Here is an 18756-nt window from a genome sequence, read left to right on the forward strand (position 1 = left end):
CCTCCGTTTTTGTGGCTCACTGATCACATCCCAGCGCGGGGGAGTCACATCAAAGCACTTAGTCAATCCTGGCCTTCACTATCCCCTGGAGGAAGCCCAGCACGGCCTCTGAGCTGAGGTTCATGGAAAGTGTCCCAAAGTGAGAAATCACAGAGCTGCCTTGTAGGGATGTGGGGAATAGGAGGGTGCACCCTCTTGGGACAGGGAGGGAAGGGGGAGCAGGGAGCAGCTGTCACCTTTGGAGAATAAAGCGCTCTCCTGGCCACAGGGACTGGGGAGCCTGGCTGAGGGAAGGCGGGGATTATGGATATTCCCGAAGACCTTGCCTCCGGTGCCCAGCCACAGGTTCTCCCTGGCAAACAGACGATGTAGCAGCCGGACATCAGTCAGAAGCTTCAGGGACAATGTCCTCCTCCCCCTCTTCCCGCTAACTTGGTTTTTTTCGCCACACTGACAATAAATGGACCAAGTGGCTTCTGGGAATATTCCTTCTCCCCCTCTGGCTGGCACATCCATCGTGGGGCAGTGATAATGGTCATCACGGTAATGCCCTCCCCGGGGAGAGCTGACTTCTGCCCAGTGGTTCTCATGGGTTAGTCATACTATACCCATTGCACAGATGAGCAAGTTGAGGCTCAGAGAGGTTGAATGACCTGCCGGAGGTCACAGAGCTGGTCCTGTGGGGCAGCGGGTCTCTGACACAGGAGTGAACACCATGCTCTGAGCCTCATAGCTTCAGGGGAGAGAGGGAGGGACAGAGGCTGGCCACACTAGCAGCACCTGAATCCTGGGGCAAATGGGACCTGACTGCTGCCCCTCCAGCACCCGCTTGGCATTGATCACCCAGTGCTGGGCACTTTTTTGGCTCAGGAGAGCCACTGTGGCCCGTCCTCCCTCGAGCTGGGACAGTGGGACAGGAAGGGGCCAACAAGGGCCCAGATTCTGGCAATGGGAAAGAGACTGCAACCAAAATGCCTGTTTCCACCTGCCTCACCCACCGGTGCTCTCCTCCCCATGGGGCCATTCACCTGCCGGCCACAGGAGCCAACGGGGCAAAGAGCTGACATAACACAACCACATTGGGCATATTTCCAGATTTTTAAATAGAAAATAAAGAAGAAGGGAGCTTTACTGTTCTTTCTTTTGTACCATAAGGCAGCTACTGCAGTTGGGTAAACATTTAGGGACAGATTACAGAAGGCCAGGCCTGCCACCCCTGAGCATGGGCTAGTCCTACCTGCAACGCCCCCCAGCAGGCTCCCAGGCTGTTTGTTTTTTCGCTTCTGCAGGATCACTGCTCCTCCCTGGGCCCCTGCAGTGATGAGCAGCCTGCTGTCCGCGTGAGGCCTCCTCTGCGAGGCTCTAAGCTCCTTGAAGCAGAGATGTGCTCCTAATGCAGCTTTATGTCCCCAAGGCTGAGCGCAGCCCTGGGCCCACAGAAGACACTTTGTAAACGCAGGGGGAGAGTTCTGCCTACAGTACAGACCCATCAACACGTGGCAGCTGGCAGAGCAGGAAATTACTTAGGGGTTCACAAGCTGGAAGGAAGAACAGTGAGTATCCCGGGCAGTGGTCCCAAGGCCCCACGTTATCATAAAAACAATGCTCTTTGGAATTCAGGGGTGGACACTGCCCAGGAGGGCCACGCCTAACGCTCCCTTCCAGGAGCAGACAGTGGAGCTATGGAGCTGAGGGGAGGTAGCAAGAGCCACAGCTAACGAACGCAGCCCTCGCCCTGTGCCCGCACTTGGCTAAACCCCACCTGGACAGGCACATTCCATCCTCAACAATTCTCTGAAGTAGGCTTGGCTCTCATCACCTCTGTGTAACAGATGTGGAAATGGAGGCTCAAGGCGTCTACATCATTTTCCAGGAGTGGGAGCCATGGAAGCGGTGCCCTGAACGTGCCGTCAGCACCGAGGCGGATGGCGAAACTGACTGCAGAGAGGCCAGCGTTTTCACGAAACGGGACGTGCTTTTCTAAAAGCAGCTTTATTGAGAGATACGATTCCCATCCCATCCAATTCACCCATTTAAAATATACAATTCCATGGTTTTTTGGCATCACCATAATTTTAGAGCATTTTCATCACCTCAAAAAGAAATCCTATACCCTTTAACTGTCACTTGTCTAATCCCCCAACCTCTCTCAACCCTGAGCAACCACCCATCTCTTTTCTGACTTGAGAGATTTCCCTGCTGGACGTTTCACAGGAATCGATTCATAGAAGAAGTGGTCCTTTTTGTCTGGCATCTTTCATAATGTTTTCAAGGCTCATCCACACTGCAGCTTGTATCAGCACTTCATTCCTTTTCATGGAAGAATAATATTCCATTGCACGGACAGACCACATTTTGTTCATCCCTTTGTCCATGGATGGGCATCCGGGTTGCTCCCGCCTTTTGGCTATTATGAACGATGCTGCCATGAGCAGAGCGGTGCTTTTTGGCCGTCGCCACCTGAACTCCCTCCTAGGTCTGGGGCTTTCCCCACAGTACGGGAGGCAGGGTACACCTCCCTCTTCAAAAGCCAAAGGTGCTTTTCCCTGCCCTTGGCAGCCAGGACATAGGTGGGGATCCAGGCTTATCAGCCCAGGCCTTAGAATCTGAATGAGTGACACCGAGAGTTCCTTCCAGGGGCTGTGCTGGAGGCAGGGGGACAGTGCAGTAAAAACCCCTCAGCTTGCCCGACACATCGGCATGTACAGCAGACCATCATCACGAAGTGCAATTTGTTTGGGGTTCCTGATGGTAAACAACAGGATCTGATCTGGGCTGATTTAAGCAGAAAAGGAATGTGTTGAAAGGATGCCAAGGGGTCACAGAATGACCTGGAAGACTGGGGAATCAGGGCTGGGATGAAACCCAGGGCTGCTAAGTGCCGGCACCACTGCACGGCCCCTCCCCCTCCCAATGCAGGGACCCACCTGGTCATTAATTGGTGAAACTTAATGAAAGGGGAACTTTGGAAATTTCATCCCTCTAGGGCCATTCCTTCCCAGTTTTGAAGGACACGAAGCAGAGTTCAAAACACAGAAAAGGCTAAGGTTTAAGTCGAGAAAGTTATATCAAAGGGGACAGAATTATGTAATTTTCCCCCGGCTCATTTGGCCCCCTTTTCCTCCTTGCTTCTCCCATATTCTGAGTTCTAAGAAAAAGTTTTTACACGCTGCCATGCTCTTATCCCCCCAAATGAAAAAGAAAATGTGAACTAAATTCTGAACATCTGAGAGCCTGATGGAGATGGAGGGGCGGGCAGGGAGTCAGGGACTGTATCTCCGGCTGATGGATTAACTGTGGGAGTTCTGTTACATTTCAACTTAGTTTCATTCGACCATCTCAGCAGGGTCCCCTTTGCCCTTATCTCTTGTGACCAGCATTAAACTTCAAATTATGTCCTTTTGGTCAAAGGGAAGTCTGTGTTAACAAGATGTGTTTCAGATACTTACATTGCTATCTTCCAAAAACTTAAGCGCTTTCGCTATGTTGTTCAACCGAAAAATACGATGGGATGAGGACTTGTATTCGTGCAGCTGTAACACAAACCAGAACAAAACAAGCAGTTAAGCCAAGACAGGCACTCAGTCCCCAGCGGTGCCGTCGGATGTGCTTGTCTTTTTCTTTACCTTTTTCACATTAGTCTCAAGAGAAGGTTGGGGCTCATAGCAGAGCCCACACGGACCACATCCAAAGCCGGGCACGGGGCCCCAGGATGCACAACCGTACCCTCAGGGGCCCCCGACGGTCACCTTATTTATGGTTCCTGGGACCAAACTCACTCGAGTTGGTGAAGAAGGGGAATCCAGGGGTTAAACAAGGGACAGATTTGTCAAATGTTTCTCTCTGACCCAGCTCCTGGCTTTTGATACTCCTCCCTCCTCCAGAGACTGTCGGTGACATGTTCTCACTGCACTGATGCTTTTCGTCAGGGCAGAAAGCGTCAGCCGGGAGTGTCACCCACAGCTGCTAAATCATCCAGTAAGCCCTCCCTGGCGGCCGCAGATGTTTCTGTTTTCTGGCCAAGAGCTTTGTGGGCATTTATCCCAGGTCAGAGAGAGAGACAGACAGACAGACAGACGGAGACAGAAACACAGAGAGACAGAGAACAGAGAGACAGAGAAAGAGACAGACACAGAGAGACACAGAGAAGCATAGAGAGACTGAGGAGAGAGAGAGAGAGAAAGGAGAGAGAGAGGAGAGAAAGGGAGAGAGAGAGAGGAGAGAGAGAGAGAGAGAGAGAGAGAGAAAGGTGTTTGCAGAAGCAAAAGCTCTGACAATGCTCGTCGTACCCACTAGGAGCATCAGCAAAGGAAACTCATCCTGAAACTGAAGTCCGTCCCCGCTCCTCCAGGTGGGTGCTTTACACTATAAGGCAAGCCAGTGGGTATCACTTCCACACGGTGTGAACTTCCAGGCAAGCTAATGGGTGAGGTCTTGGATGTTCTTGGCTGGGCTCCAGGATCAAAGACTCCCAACAGAGGCCCCGCAAGGACACGGTAGCTCCTAACCAGTGCCCTGGCAGCGAAGTGGGAGCCTGGGCTGCTGGGAACACAGAACGAGGGGCTAGAACGCGCTTTTTCAGGAAGCCTATTAGAGACCATGCTGGCCGCCCATTGTGAGATGTGCAAAGAAACCAAATACAGTAAGTCCCCTGCACACGAACCTTCAAGTTGTGAACTTTCAAAGATGCGAATGTGCGTTCGCATGTCCCATCACGTAAGTTAGTTCACGTGTCTGGCGTACATTGCCACGTGCGTGCATCCTCTACAAGTGGTTGTGTTTTGTGTACTTCACTGTACAGTACTGTATAGAGTACAGTATCTTTACTTCAAGCCCAGGATGTCCGGAAGCAAGCCCAAAAGCAGTGGTATATAGCCAATTGTGTTAGATGGGTACCGAGGCAAACTCTGTGGGACTTATGAACAAATTGGACTTACACACACGCTCTCGGAATGGAACTCGTTCATATGTAGGGGTTTTACTGCAGTGGCTTTGCCCTTCATTAGAATTCACAGCATCACTTTGCACCGCCCCCTTGCGGCGGGGTGGGGAGGCTATTGGGAAAGCAAAGGCAAGGAAGGGGTGTGATAAGACTCCAGCCACATTACAGCTGAGAACAGAAGTAGGGGCTCTTGAGTTTAAAGCTACAGTTAAGAACAAATCCAGATGGGCTTCCCTGGTGGCGCAGTGGTTAAGAATATGCCTGCCAACGCAGGGCACACGGTTCAGGTCCTGCTCCGGGAAGATGCCACATGTCGCGGAGCAACTGAGCCCGTGCTCCGCAGCAAGAGAAGCCACCGCAATGAAAAGCCCGCGCACCATGCAGCAAAGAAGATCCAATGCAGCCAAAAATAAAATAAATAAATTTATTTTAAAAAAAAAAAAAAGGAACAAATCCAGAGAGGTCCACACGGGCTGAGCTATACCCCATCGCGGCACTTTTGTATCAGCCACGCTGGGTCACTTGAGCCAAGTCAAACGCTGGACTCTAGAGCCGGTTTCTCAAAATTGACACCACTGGTATTCTGACCAGATCACTGTGCCCCCTCAAGGAACCTCTGGCAGTGCCTGGGGACATTTTTGGTTGTCAAACCTGGGGGTACTACTGGCATCCAGTGGATAGAGACCCAAGGATGCTTGCTGTTACACATCCTGCAATGCCCAGGTCAGTGCCCCCATGACAAAGAACTACCCCAGCCAAGATGCCAACAGTGTGGAACTGGGGAGAGAGGACCGACCTATATACAGCAGATACAGGCAACATGGAGAGCTCTGGTGAAGATCCAAAGTGGAAGGAACCCCAAGATCAGCTGGTTCAATTCAATTTTGGTCATACTCGCAAGAAGGTTCTAGAATTCTGTGTATCTAGTTGGTGGATTATAGATTTTGGCTGATAAGATGCCTTTCTTCTCCATCTTCCTGACTCTTAGCTCTCATTCTAGGTAATTTCATGGCTGGCCAGCTAAACTGTCATGATTCAGTCATGATCCTTAGCTTTGGACTCACAGAAAACATGGGGCATTTATTTATTTACTTGCTAAAGTATATTTGCTTAGTTACACGTGACTGTATCAGTCTTAGTCACCGAGAAAGGAATGTCACCCTCCCAGGTTTCCCATCATAGGATTTATGGATGGCCAGGTATATATGTACATACACATAGATCTGTACAGAAAAGAACCCTTTGGCAATGCTTTCCTTTGCATTTTTACTTCTTCCTAACCCTTCTGGAGCATACGTACCAGATTTCGCCCAGACAGGACTTCTAACAAAGCCATTAGGATTTTGCCATCTTGTATATCAACGAATAAATCTTTAACTTCTAGAGGTGGGGTGCACTGTGGAAGAGGGGGAAAGAAAGTAGCCGATTAGTGATCTGTGTAACTCACAAAACAATTTCAGAACTGCAGCTTTCACTGGAGAAAAAACTTCCGGACACCCAGATGTGCCTACAGGCAGCAGGGCCCATCCAAGGAGACAGCGATCCCCTCTCCCTGGAGGTGGCCCGTGGGCAGTGGGTGCGCTGGGGAGCTGTGGAGGAGGCTCTGGGTAGAAAAAGTCAGAAGGCCCCTGCTTTCCTCTCTGACCTGGGGAGGTCTGAGGGACCTGTGTTGTGTCCACCAAGAGTTTGGCTGGGTGTGGCCTGGGGTCCGCGGGGCCGGCTGGAACTTGTTGGGCAGATATCCCAGCACATCGATTTCCAAACTGTGCTTCCCAGAACAGAGCTTCAGCAGAGCACTTCACAGAGCCCTATGGGGGCGGGGGGGGGGGGCGGTCCCAGAGGAGGCTTATTCAAGGCACTCCCTTCGATAGCTCTTAATGGCCTTTATTTAGGGTTCCAGGAAGACTTTGCTTAAAGAAAGGTTTCTGTTGACTAAACAAGCTTGATAAAAACTCCTTTAATGCAGGATGGTTAGGATTTATTGAATCTTGGGGGACAGGGTCCAGGAACCTGCATTTTTCATTAACCCCCCCCCCCAGCATAAATTCTATTTACTTTCTGGTATTGGGGCATTTGGAAGCATTAGAACACTTACTGCTCTTGGGGATGACGAAGGGGGGGTGTTCCCACAGGAGACCGGATTAATTGGGGGACAGGTATGGCGCCTGTCACCCATCAGAGAGCCAGGGAAATCTTGGAGCTGTGGCCCAGGCACCCTTTCCTCCGGGAAGGCCTCCTCTCCAGGAAGGCCTCCTCCCTGTGAAAGCCTTGGAGGGCCCATGTTTTCTTTTTTTATTCGGGAGGTGGCATTTCCTTACCTCTTATACGAGCCCCCTGACTCCCAGTTAGTCAAAATACCGGGCAATTCCACCCACAGGTGCACAGAAAAGAGCTTTGCTTCAAGGGCAACAGCGACTTTGAACCCAAAGGCAAATTATTTTCTTTGCCAACTCCCCACTGCTCTGCAGGAACATTCCACACGGAGCATGACGGTATCAGGTTACCAAGACTCTTATGGAAATGTTATTCCTGTTAACGCGGGGCAGAAACGCAAGACCTGAACAAAACAGCCCCTGATAGATGAACTCACAAAATTTCCCGTTAGCAGCCCCGACCGTGGCCAAACCTTGCTTTTGAGCTGAACCTGGAGAATAATTTCCATTGACAGTGTCTGTAAGAGCCTCAGCCCAGCAGCAGCGAGCGGGGCCTTGGCCGGCATCCATCTGCAAGATGGCAGGAGGAGAAATTGAACCCACTCCAGTGAAAACACTCCTCGGGGCCCCAGACGGTCCATGGGCTTCATGAGATTGGTATGGCCGAGTAAACAGCACCGCCAGGGGTTTCTTCGTGATCTAACTCCTTGGGTAAATTAAGGAATTTTTCCAGAAGCCAGAGACCCCGTAAATATTTCTGACAGCCTTCAAATTGCAGTTAAGCCCACTTCCCCAAGGAGTTCCTGGGTTTCCCTTACATGAAAAGTTGTTCTTGAAAGTCTCAAGGTTGGAAACACGGCTGTGAATTTTGCCCTGTTTATTACAAATCAGTTTCAGGTGCTGATTTATCCGTAGAGTGGGTGCTACCCACCCGCCCCGAAAAAGGAAGCAGAAGCATGGCCACGGAGAAAATTCTGGATGCGATCAATGCTCACAGAGGTTCGTGTGGCGGTGGGGGTGGGGGTGAGTGACTGCGAGGGTATTTGCTCTATTACCCTCTGTACTTTTCTGTATTTATTTTTAAAAGAAAGAAAGAAAGAAATACACTGAACTCCGTCTGCCAGGAGGAATTTCCAGCTACCCTGATACACATCAGGCATTAATTTAGGAGTTCAGTGAACTCAGATTTGGGGAACGGTTTTCCTTTTTTTCCAAAAATAACCCTTCACTGTGTGAGCAGTGCCGAAAATGCACCAATAGTCAAAACAACCGGGCAAGTGATTTATCGCGCTTCATCCACGGTATAGAGAGACTTTGCCCTGAAGAGTTCAGGAGCCTCCTGGGTCGAGCGGAACCCGTTCTACAGGCGGGGAAGAGAAGTGTGGGTGGTCAAGCGTCTGCTCGGGAAATATTATAGGCCTAAAGTTTAAGCTACGTGAATTAAAATTTTGGTCAAGAGCTCCACTTCCTAAAAAACCACATTTATTTTCTCTGCTTTCTAATCATTTCAGTGATTTCCTCTAAGAACCTTTCTTTGGGGTTAACTCTAAGGGCAGTTAATATTACTCTTGTGCCTTTTAAGAGGAGAGGAGAGAAGAAAATATAGGTATTAAACTCACTGAAGTAGGATATTTGAATACCACCAGCTTTGAAAGACATGAGACTACTGGCTGGGTCTATTTGGAGAACCAGATAGTGGAATTTAAGAAGATGTGAAGTGAGTAAAATGAATCCTGATAAACCAGCTTTCTTATAATAAGAAAAATAATCTCTCCTCCCCCAGCCCCGGGCAATTTAGAATGTTCTCTGTCGGGGGTGGGGTGGGGGGGTGGGGGGCTAACCTAGTGGTGAGGAGGGTTCGGATTTCTCCTCCTCCGAGCTGTTTATTTATCCATTTCACATCCCGCCCCTTCTCTGCGGCTCATCCTTGTGTCTGGTTCAGCTGCTTTTGTTTTAGGGTGTGTGTGCCTGAGAAGCCGGCAGACAAAATGCGCTTCAATGTTGCTTGGCCAGAGTGTATTAGCAAAAAAAGAAAAAGGGGAGAAGAGGGGTCACAAAGTGGAATATGCAGGAGAAGCCACAGGAAGAGCTTTCTTCTCGGTCATGGGATTGCAGAGAAGCGATTCAATGTCTCTAGGCTTCTGTTTCCTCATTCGTAACAGGATGGGGTGCAGGGTAAGGAGGGCTGTCTTGAGGGTTAAGGGAGATGTGTGCTCGATGCACCCAAACAAGCAGATAATATCGTTGACCAACAGGAGCATCACGTGATGAACCAGGGAATCCGGCTCGGTTAAAAAGTGCGAGGAGTTTTTGCTTGAATCAACGCAAATACCTACAAATGGGTCTTCACGAGAGCCTCCCTGACCACCCCAGACTAGAGGTCGAGATCCCCTCAGCCCCCTGTTTGGGTTGTTCAACAGTGAATGTTTCCTAACTTTTGCTCAGCGATTCCTATTTAAAGATGGACCCTCTCCTTCCCCAGCTAGACTGATAACCCCAGGAGGTCAGAACCCCATGTCTTACTTACCTTCATGTTCCCAGCACTGAGCCTGACGCTTGGCAATGAGAATGCACTCAACAGATGTTTAAATGAATGAATGAAAAACAACAACACAACAGAAACACTGAGCACCCTCACCCCCGCTCTGCTGAACTGTGCACTCCGTTATGGAGGAATCCATCACTTAACAACAAGCCGAGTGCCCTGCTTACCTTCTCCAGATGGAGATTTATCCATCGAGTAAAAGTCCGCTTCTGCACATTCTCCCTCTCAACTGAAAACAAAGAAGTGCCATTAGCTGGGTGCAAAGAAATACATGCAAAATCCCACCCTCCTCTTCCCAAGGGGAGAGTCTATGGAATCTCTGTAGGATGGGGAGCCCCGGAGGTCCCATATAGGGATGGAGACCTTCCCAGAAGGAGGCTGGCAAGGGCCTGGGGAGCACCTAGAATCCATTTTCTCCAGCCCAACCCTGAGCATCTTAAATAGATTAAAGACCCACGAATTCAGACACACAGAACAAAATCTTATGCACAAGCTAACGTGAGCATTTGGACATTTGACTCTCCAGCATAAGAAGCACTGGTGGGAAGATACAAATTTAAAGCACGAGGTGATGGTGTCACACACCTGCCTGGCGGTAGTGTGGGTCAGAGGAGCTACGATGGAGGAAAGGAGGGGAGGTCAGTGATTAGGAATTGGGAGGGGGCTCGTGAATGCGTGGTGGAAAGAATTTGACAGTCCTGGCTTGGACTCTTAACCTGGTTACCTCCCAGCTTTGTGTCCTTGGGCCAGTCGCCTATCCCCATATCTGATCTTCCCCATGAAGATACATGGGTGACAGCCTACTTCCAGGTTGCCGTAAGACTGACCTGCGATCCTGCAGGTCAGGCTCAGCAGGGTTCCTGGCACAATAGCGGCTCATTTTTTTTTTCTTTGCAGCAATTATTTTTAGAGCCAGGGAATACTTTGTGCGCCCCAGGAGGCGAGAGTTCTGCAGAGCCCCAGTGAGCAGGGAAGACGCCAACCAGACACAGACCCCTTCTCCCACAGGACATAACTTCCCAAACAGGTTTCTTAGGAGGAAAGGTCTTTCCTTTTCAAGACTTATTGCCATCTATCTACCCAGCACTAATTGTGTCCTGGACACTTTGTCTCCAATAATCTCTAATCCTGACAATACCACCTGCGAAGTAGAAACTAGTATTTTATAGATGAACAAAATGGGGCTCAGAGAGGTACCCTGACTTGCCCCGGACATCAGTTGGAGAGAGACAGAGCTGAGCATCTGTCTGTCTGCCCCTCATCAGCCAGCTCCCTGGAAATGGAAGGCTTGGGTTTGAATTCCATCTCTTCCAAAAATTACGACAAAGGCATCTGCAGTAGTAATGATAATGATCTAAAACATATTTACCGAACACCCGCTATGTGGGCAGGTACACATCTAAGCACCTCACATGCATTCACTGATTTAATCCTTCCTACAACCCTCGCAGGGAGGGACCTTCAAGATGGGAAAACTGGGGCACTTGCCCAGCGACACGCAATTAGTAAGGGTATTGTTCCTATGTTACAGATGAGGAAACTGAGGATCAAAGAGCTAATAAGCCACAAAATTAGGACTTGGAACTAGAGTCTGTGCTTTCCCCATTCGCTCCTAGGCTCTGTGGCATCAGCTGGCTTGGCACCTGGGGACCCGGAGGGAGTTTCCGTGATAGGCGGTGGTGCCAGTGCCTGGGTCTGGGCGCCCCGGGGACCATAGTAGCAGCCCCTGCAGCTCAAGACACTACACCTCTCAGGAAGCTTCCTGGAAATGTCGGAGCCAGAGGACTCCTAAATTACTAAGTTCTGGATTTCAACATATTGGAAGAACATATCACATATGCCTAAAACCATTTCATATTTCTTTAGCAATAAGAAAATGAGAGGCAATTTATCTCTTGGCCGAGAAAAAAAGGCTATGGTTTTCTCTAGCGACTGTGGTTCTTTTCTTCCTCCCAGCCTCATTATTAGGTAGATAGTGGTGCCCATAAATCAAATTTTAATATTGTGCCTTTCAATCTTTTTAATTGAAGAGCCAGCAGACAGTAATTATGCACATAACTGTTTCTCTCTCATTTTCCTCTTTTTCCGTCAGGGAAGGTCACTGGCTAGTAGGCACAAGGATGAAAGAGCTCATTCTAGTGAACTGTTTCTCGTGGGAGGCGGGAGGAGGGAGGAAGGAAAAGAAGCTGATGGAAGCGAGGCCAGGAGGGGGGCATGTGCTGAGGGCCATGAGTTACAGAGTTCCAGGACTTCCCAGAAGATGGAAGAGACCTTTCTGCCTCTGCAGCTTTTTCCATAGCGTGGGTCTTCCCATAGTTTAGGTCTGTCCCGCTGTTGATGGACATGGGCTATTCCTGGTTTTTTACTGTATGGAGCAGTGCAGTTGCCAGCACCCTGGCACAGGCAACCTGGCATGTGAGTCTCTGTGCACAGACGTGTGACTATAGTTCTTACGCCTGACGACTACAAGCGGAACCTCTGGGTCTTAGTAGTGGGCACATTTGAAAATTTAATAGCGACTTCCAGACTGCCCTCCCAAAAGGCTGCCCCAGTTTATATCTTCACCCCCAACCTGTCTTTAAACAAGTTTATGGGGATTGTAAAGTATTTACACACACATTCAAACACTCAGACTGGTTTCTCCATATGGCTTCAGAGAGAGCAAAGTCTGTCTCCTGAAACAAAAGTGCATTCAGTGAAAGCCTAAGAGAACCAGGCGTAGGCTGTTAGTTTAACTGTGCAGCAGGGTGCAAATGAGGAAGTGGGTGTAAATGAGGAAGTGGGTGTCTGTTAGTCTACATATGCCTCATCTATCTGCCCACTGAGCCACCTATCTGTCCATCCACTTACCCATCCACCCACCCATTAGTCCTTCCATCCATCCATCTATCCATCCATCCATCCACCCGTTAGTCCATCCATCCATCCACCCACTCATTATTCCATCCATCCATCCATCCATCCATCCATCCATCCATCCATCCATTCATCCATTCAGCCGGCCTCCCAGCTGATACTTACTCAATGATTACTACTTGCTGGGAACTATGCCCAACCCTGTGGGCAAAATCAGAAATGAAGAATTAAGCATTCATGGAATCTTGCACTCCAAGAATTGACAGCCAGTAGGAGAGAAAACACACGGATGCCGCAAGGCACAGAAACAAGGAGAAATGAAGAGAAAACACGGATGCCACAAGGCACAGAGACAAGGAGAAATGGATTAGAAATTTCAAGAGCTGATGGGACGGGAGGAGGTGATTTCAGACTCCACGGGGGACTCCTCTGGGGGCCCTAAGATGATCCCCCCCATAGAATTAGGACACGGAGGGATCCTGAAAGGCAAAGACAGCATTTTAGCCCTGGCCTGATCCACAGCCAACCTCTGGGTGGCTTCACTTCCATTCCAGCCAAGGCCAGTGGGTGAATCCGGGCACAAATCAGCTTCAAGAGCACAGTGGAGCCATAGGAGGGCAAGGTGATGACCGAAGACACCAGGGGCCTGTGAGACTAGGTCACAAATAGCAAATGAGTCCCAAACAGAAATAGGGTACGCAGACCATATTTTCTGTCCCTGAAACTAGGACACGCCGCTCAATACACAGGAGAGAGAATGCGAGAATTTAGCCTGCCCCAGAAGGCCCACCTGGGAGCCACACACCATTAGACCATGAGCTGACCTTGGTGAAAGTCAGAACTTTCAAAATACCTTTGCCTCAGTCTCCCCTCTGCAGGATGGGGATAATTGTACCTCCCTCACAGGAATGCTGTGAAGATCAAAAGGGATCCGCCAGAAAGGCATTCCCAACAGCTGTTCCGGAAGGGCCACCTTTCCCCCAGCCCCATGCCACATCGCATGCCCTTGGGGTATTTTATCTGGCGTCTCCACACAAAGGTTGGCTGCTCTTTCCGGGCCTTCTGCATTTCCAAATACCCACCCCCATGCCACAGGCCTTTTCTACTTCTGGCCCTGCCAAGACTCTATAAACTTTATATAGTCTCCATAAACCCAACGGCCCCTTTTGTCCACGGCACCTATCACGTTGTAAAGGTGTAGGAAACCATTTCTCAGGAAGGGTCTGGCCTTCGTGAGGAGTGTTTGTGGGGCCTGGTGTGGGTTTACTGGGCAACAACGGAGTAATAACAGCGCTGTAAAATCGCCATCCCAGCTCTGCCTGGCCGGCCAGGGTGCTCGAGCACCAGGTCAGGTGGAGGCGGGGAGGGGCTGCCAGGCCCGGGACGCCAGGGACGCACAGAAGGGGCAGCCCAGCCTTCTGGCTCAACTCCACCCTCCCAAATTCCAAGGCATGACTTTGGCCCCGGCTTTGCCTAGAACAGGCAATTTGAAAACAGGAGGTGTGACATTCCTTCCTTCTCAATATCAGGCTCAGGGGTTGGAAGCCACTGAAAAAGGGATACTAGCTCTGGGAGTTAAAATAGCCTCATTTAGGGGCTTCCCTGGTGGCGCAGTGGTTGAGAGTCCGCCTGCCGATGCAGGGGACACGGGTTCGTGCCCCGGTCCGGGAAGATCCCACATGCCGCGGAGCAGCTGGGCCCGTGAGCCATGGCCGCTGAGCCTGCGCGTCCGGAGCCTGTGCTCCGCAATGGGAGAGGCCACAGCAGGGAGAGGCCCGCGTACCACAAAAAAAAAAAAAAAAAAAGACTCATTTACATTTGTGGCTGTCTTTCCGTAGGTCCACATTTCCCTCAAACCTACTTCCTATATAATATTTCTTCTATAATAGTCTGCTCTTCCCCGCCCATGGGAAAGCCTTGATGGCTTTATCTGTTGAAAATAATATGCTCATCATAAAAAATTAAAATATAGAAAAGCACAGAGAGGGAATTCCCTGGTGGTCCAGTGGTTAGGACTTGGCACTTTCACTGCTGTGACCCAGGTTTGATCACTGGCTGGGAAACTAAGATCCCACAAGCTGCACGGAGCAGGGAAAGAAAGAAAGGAAGAAAGGAAGAAAGAAAAGCATAGAGAAATATATCTCAAATCTCGTGAAATCATTACACCCAGAGATCACCAGTATTGCCATTTTAATGACCATCCTCCTAGAACTACACACACACGCGCGCACACACACACACACACACACACAGGTTCAGAGTTAATGCACGTGGGTGCTCATGTACACAACTACAACATGGTCACCTAAAGACTCAGTATTCGTCAAAGCATTGCCCATGGATCCCTAATATCAAGAGCTTCTGGGCTTCTGGGGTGATAGTTAAAATGCTAATTCCTCGACCTCAGCCAAGACCTACTGGGTCACACTCTCTGGGGCTGGGGCCTGGGAATCTGAATTGAACCAGCTCGGGGGTTATGATAGTACACAGTTGAAGAACCTGGGTCTTCCTGGGAAGAGACAAGTGGCACGGTTCCTTGGTCATCTTCGGGCAGAGTAGAGATGGCAATGGGACGTCACCTGGTGGAGGAGAAAGGGCCGGCGTTCTGGAGCCAGGCCTACAGTGCCACCCCTCACCCTGAGACGGAGACAGGGATAGGGCTCCCGGGTTGGCTACAGTATTGCTTATTGGCGCTGGCAACAAAAATTTCTTTCCTGCTTTGTCAAAAATGCTCTTCCTGATAATGCTTTAAGTCACTAAATTCACGCAGCTGCTCTGATACTCCCGAGAGATGAATCAGAGCTCGCCTTGGAGGACCGCAGAGCAGAATCCCGCAGGGGAGGCTTATCCTTCGACGTCCATCCAGCTGCGGCAGCTGGGACACCTGTTTCCAGCCGCAGGGGCACTGCCCGGGCGGGAGGGAGGCGGCTGGGGCGAGCTGTGGCCTCACCTCCAGGAGCTCAAAGCCCGCGCCCAGAGCCGGGCACAGTGCATGTGCTGAACAAACGCAGCTGTAGCTGTTATCACTAACCTCTGACAAGCTGCTGAACTTTTCTGAAGTTGAGTTTCTTTTCTGTGTAATAGAGACAACGCCTTCCCCTACCAAATGAGATAATGATGCCTGTGTGTGTGTGTGTGTGTGTGTGTCGGACACACAGAGGACCTCAGTAAACAGACTTGTTTCTTCTCACAATTCATAGCATTCCAGGGACCCATACGTGGGCCCTACTGACAGCTTTCTGTAGGATGGGGCGTGGCTACCCTGGTGACAGCTTGGTGGGCCCTCCCTGTCCCCTGTGGAATGATCACCGAAGTCCCCCACTCAGCCCTCTCTATCCAGGAGGCAGGGTGGCAGGAGGCCCCGTACTTTTCAAGCTTTACTCCTGTTTTGTGTGAGGGCAGGACCCTGGCACGCGTAGGCTCCTGCGCCCCAGGCCTTGTTCGCCAGAAGCCCGGGTCTGTACAGAGGGCCATCTCGGCTCCAGGGGAAGCCACAGCCCCCGACAATGACAGTCTCAAGGGGTTCCTCTGATAGCATCCTGGTCCAGAAACCTCTTGCCCCACCTTAGACGAGCGACGTCCTGAGACACTCACATACACTTTCCCGTTCTGGGTCTGAGCTGACCTCCTCCACTAGCTGGGAAAGCCACTATCCTTCTTGCCAAATATCCTTCTTTTTCTCCATGGCTCAGACCCCCACTCATTCTAAGTGTCCCCCTTGGCTTGCTTCAGCTGTGCCAGCTCTTTCCATCAACCGGGGATCTTTAACCCAGGATCAAGGGCACCCGCCGCCCCACAGACAGCACACAAAGAAGCTAGCCCTCGGGGGTGCCCCTGCATGCCCGCCCCCGCCCAGCCCTTGGCACTGCTGGACCCCCAGGCGCCCGCGGCCGCCCCCCGAAGAGGCCGGGTCCCCCGCCTCGTGGTTTCACTCCTTTCCCCATCTTTCAACACCTCCCAGAACAACCTCATTACATGGCCCCATGCTGGTTCATTTGAGAAATAAAACTCAGAAACAAATTAAACAGCAATTTCTTTTTCAGCAGGAGGGGAGCCAGGCTTCAGGAATACCAGGCCAGCAGCCTTCGGTTCCGACTCCGGGGGCTACTTCCCACCATCGGCTCTGGCGGTATTAAAAGCCAAGGCCTCCGAGTGGTTTGCACCAGTGGTGATTTTGCATTTAATTTCCTTTGTTTTTTCCTCCCCCCAATGTTTGCTCTGACCCAAGTCCCTTTTATTGAGACTTTGGTAATAAAATGCAAAACCCTCCTTGGGACCACAGGCCAAGGAGCATGCAACTCCTACCAGTCGGTGTGCAGGGAAGTGGCAGGCAGAGCTGCCAGGGCCCTCTCCCCCTTTCTAGTTCCTCTGCTGCCTTCTCTCCTTTGTCCCTTGTGGGACTGAGGATGCGCCGATGGGCCTCAGGACCAAGAGTGAGTCCGGGCTCCAGCCGGTGCAAACCGGTGGTCTCCCCAATATGCACCTGGGGAGACTCCAATAAAACTGCCAAGCTTATTCGAACTGCGGACTTAAATCCAATTCTCTCACAGGTCCCAGAGGCCACCAATTAACATACCACGTCCTGCCCCGCCATGCCCCTGCTTCTTAGCTGCTCTCAAACACATACCCCAGGGCTCCAAAGAGCTAGTCCCAATTTCACACCAAATTAACTTTTAAGTTATATGTATATATATACAGGGCGGGTGCCTGTGACTAACATAAAAAAATAAACCCACTCTAGTTTTTTCTGTGAGTGATACTGTCTAACCTCAGTGCTCAACCTCGGTCCACCCTGATTTATGACAGATGACGCCAGCCAGACAGCCATAAAAACCAAGGTTGGACTACCAAACGTAAGGTAGATAGCTAGTGGGAAGCAGCCGCATAGCACAGGGAGATCAGCTTGGTGCTTTGTGACCGCCTGGAGGGGTGGGATAGGGAGGGTGGGAAGGAGACGAAAGAGGGAGGAGATATGGGAACATATGTATATGTATAACTGATTCACTTTGTTACAAAGCAGAAACTAACACACCATTGTAAAGCAATTATACCCCAATAAAGATGTTAAATAAATAAATAAAATAAAATAAAATAAAATTCCCCCCCCCCAAAAAAAAACCAAGGTTGGGAAAAGGGATTTTAACATCCACCCAGATGGGCAGACTAGGTGACATGACCAAGTCAGGCAGACTGCCCGGATGCATCCAGTTGAAACGGAGACGGAGAGTTAAGTGGTGTCGGACAGATCATTCACACACCCATCCAGGAAGCAAATGGGTTGACGCTTACATTCAACCATGGAAAATAAGAATGTGGACCCCGTCCTCATGGGCTTCCTTTGCCAGGTCCCACAAGGAAGGATGGAGAGAGGGAGGGGAGGAGGGAGAGAAGGAAGGAAGGGAAGCAAGATAGAAACATATTCTCTTCCCATACTATGGAGACCGTGATTCCTGGGGGACTGAACTCTCCCTTGTGGACCACAGATTTTGATGATTTTCTTTTTTCTAATACCAGTATTTTCGGGAAAGTATCCTGGCTTCTGAATACTAACTTGAGTAACTTCTAAAACTGTGTTTTCCAAACCACATTCTGCAGAGGACTAGTTCTAAGAGGCCTTTCAAAAGAGGAACCCAATAAAGCTGGGAAATAGTGCATCCTCTGTTTCCTCTCATGGATATTTGTGATCAGTATTTTTAAGGCTCTGATAAGTCCTGCAATAAAGACGTGTTTCACTTGGTCTCAACCAAGCTCATCTGAAGCCAGACCCCTTTTCTGGGTAAAACTGATCACAACTTTCTTGTAGACTCCTGCTTTGGAAATACAGAGAGATGTTCATTCATGGGGGATGTCTCCACTGGGTCCTCACAGCCACTGAATTAGGCAGCCACACTTCCTGTGACAGAGACTCCCATGTGTTTGCCAAACCCTGTTTCCTTTTTCTCATGGGCACATAGCCAAACTACATTTCCCAGCCTCCCTTGCAGGTGGTGGGGGCCTCATGGCTACGTTCCAGCCAACGGTACGCAGGGAGGTGCAAGCATGCCACTTTCAGACGAGGCCAGGCCAATGCTTCATGCCTTGTGCCAAGGATGTAGAGGAGGACCGAGCCATAGCAGGGAAGGAGTCTGGACTCCCAAATCCCCCCAGTAGTGCCACCCCATGAGGAATACCACTGTGGGACTGTTGAGTGAGTAAGAAATACACCTTCACTGAGTTAAGCCAGAGTCCTTTGGGGATTGTTATTATAGCAGCTGGACAAC

At 50.3% G+C, this 18756-nt stretch overlaps 1 protein-coding gene across 1 annotated transcript in view; it reads right to left on the reverse strand.

Moving 5' to 3' along the window:
• The window catches only part of CLMN (calmin), a 115194-nt gene that overhangs the window by 16620 nt on the left and 79818 nt on the right, over window positions 1–18756 (reverse strand). Inside the window, exons 3-4 of the mRNA XM_089906285.1 lie at window positions 6243–6352; window positions 3450–3533 (exon numbers count right to left, since the gene is read on the reverse strand). Coding sequence (XP_089762411.1) covers window positions 3450–3533; window positions 6243–6352 — 194 coding nt within the window. The remainder of the gene's footprint in view (window positions 1–3449; window positions 3534–6242; window positions 6353–18756) is intronic.

This window comes from Delphinapterus leucas, chromosome 2 (genome assembly GCF_059928025.1).
Source record: "Delphinapterus leucas isolate spDelLeu-1000000601 "Yukka" chromosome 2, BTC_Dleu_Yukka2, whole genome shotgun sequence".
Lineage (NCBI taxonomy): Eukaryota > Metazoa > Chordata > Mammalia > Artiodactyla > Monodontidae > Delphinapterus > Delphinapterus leucas.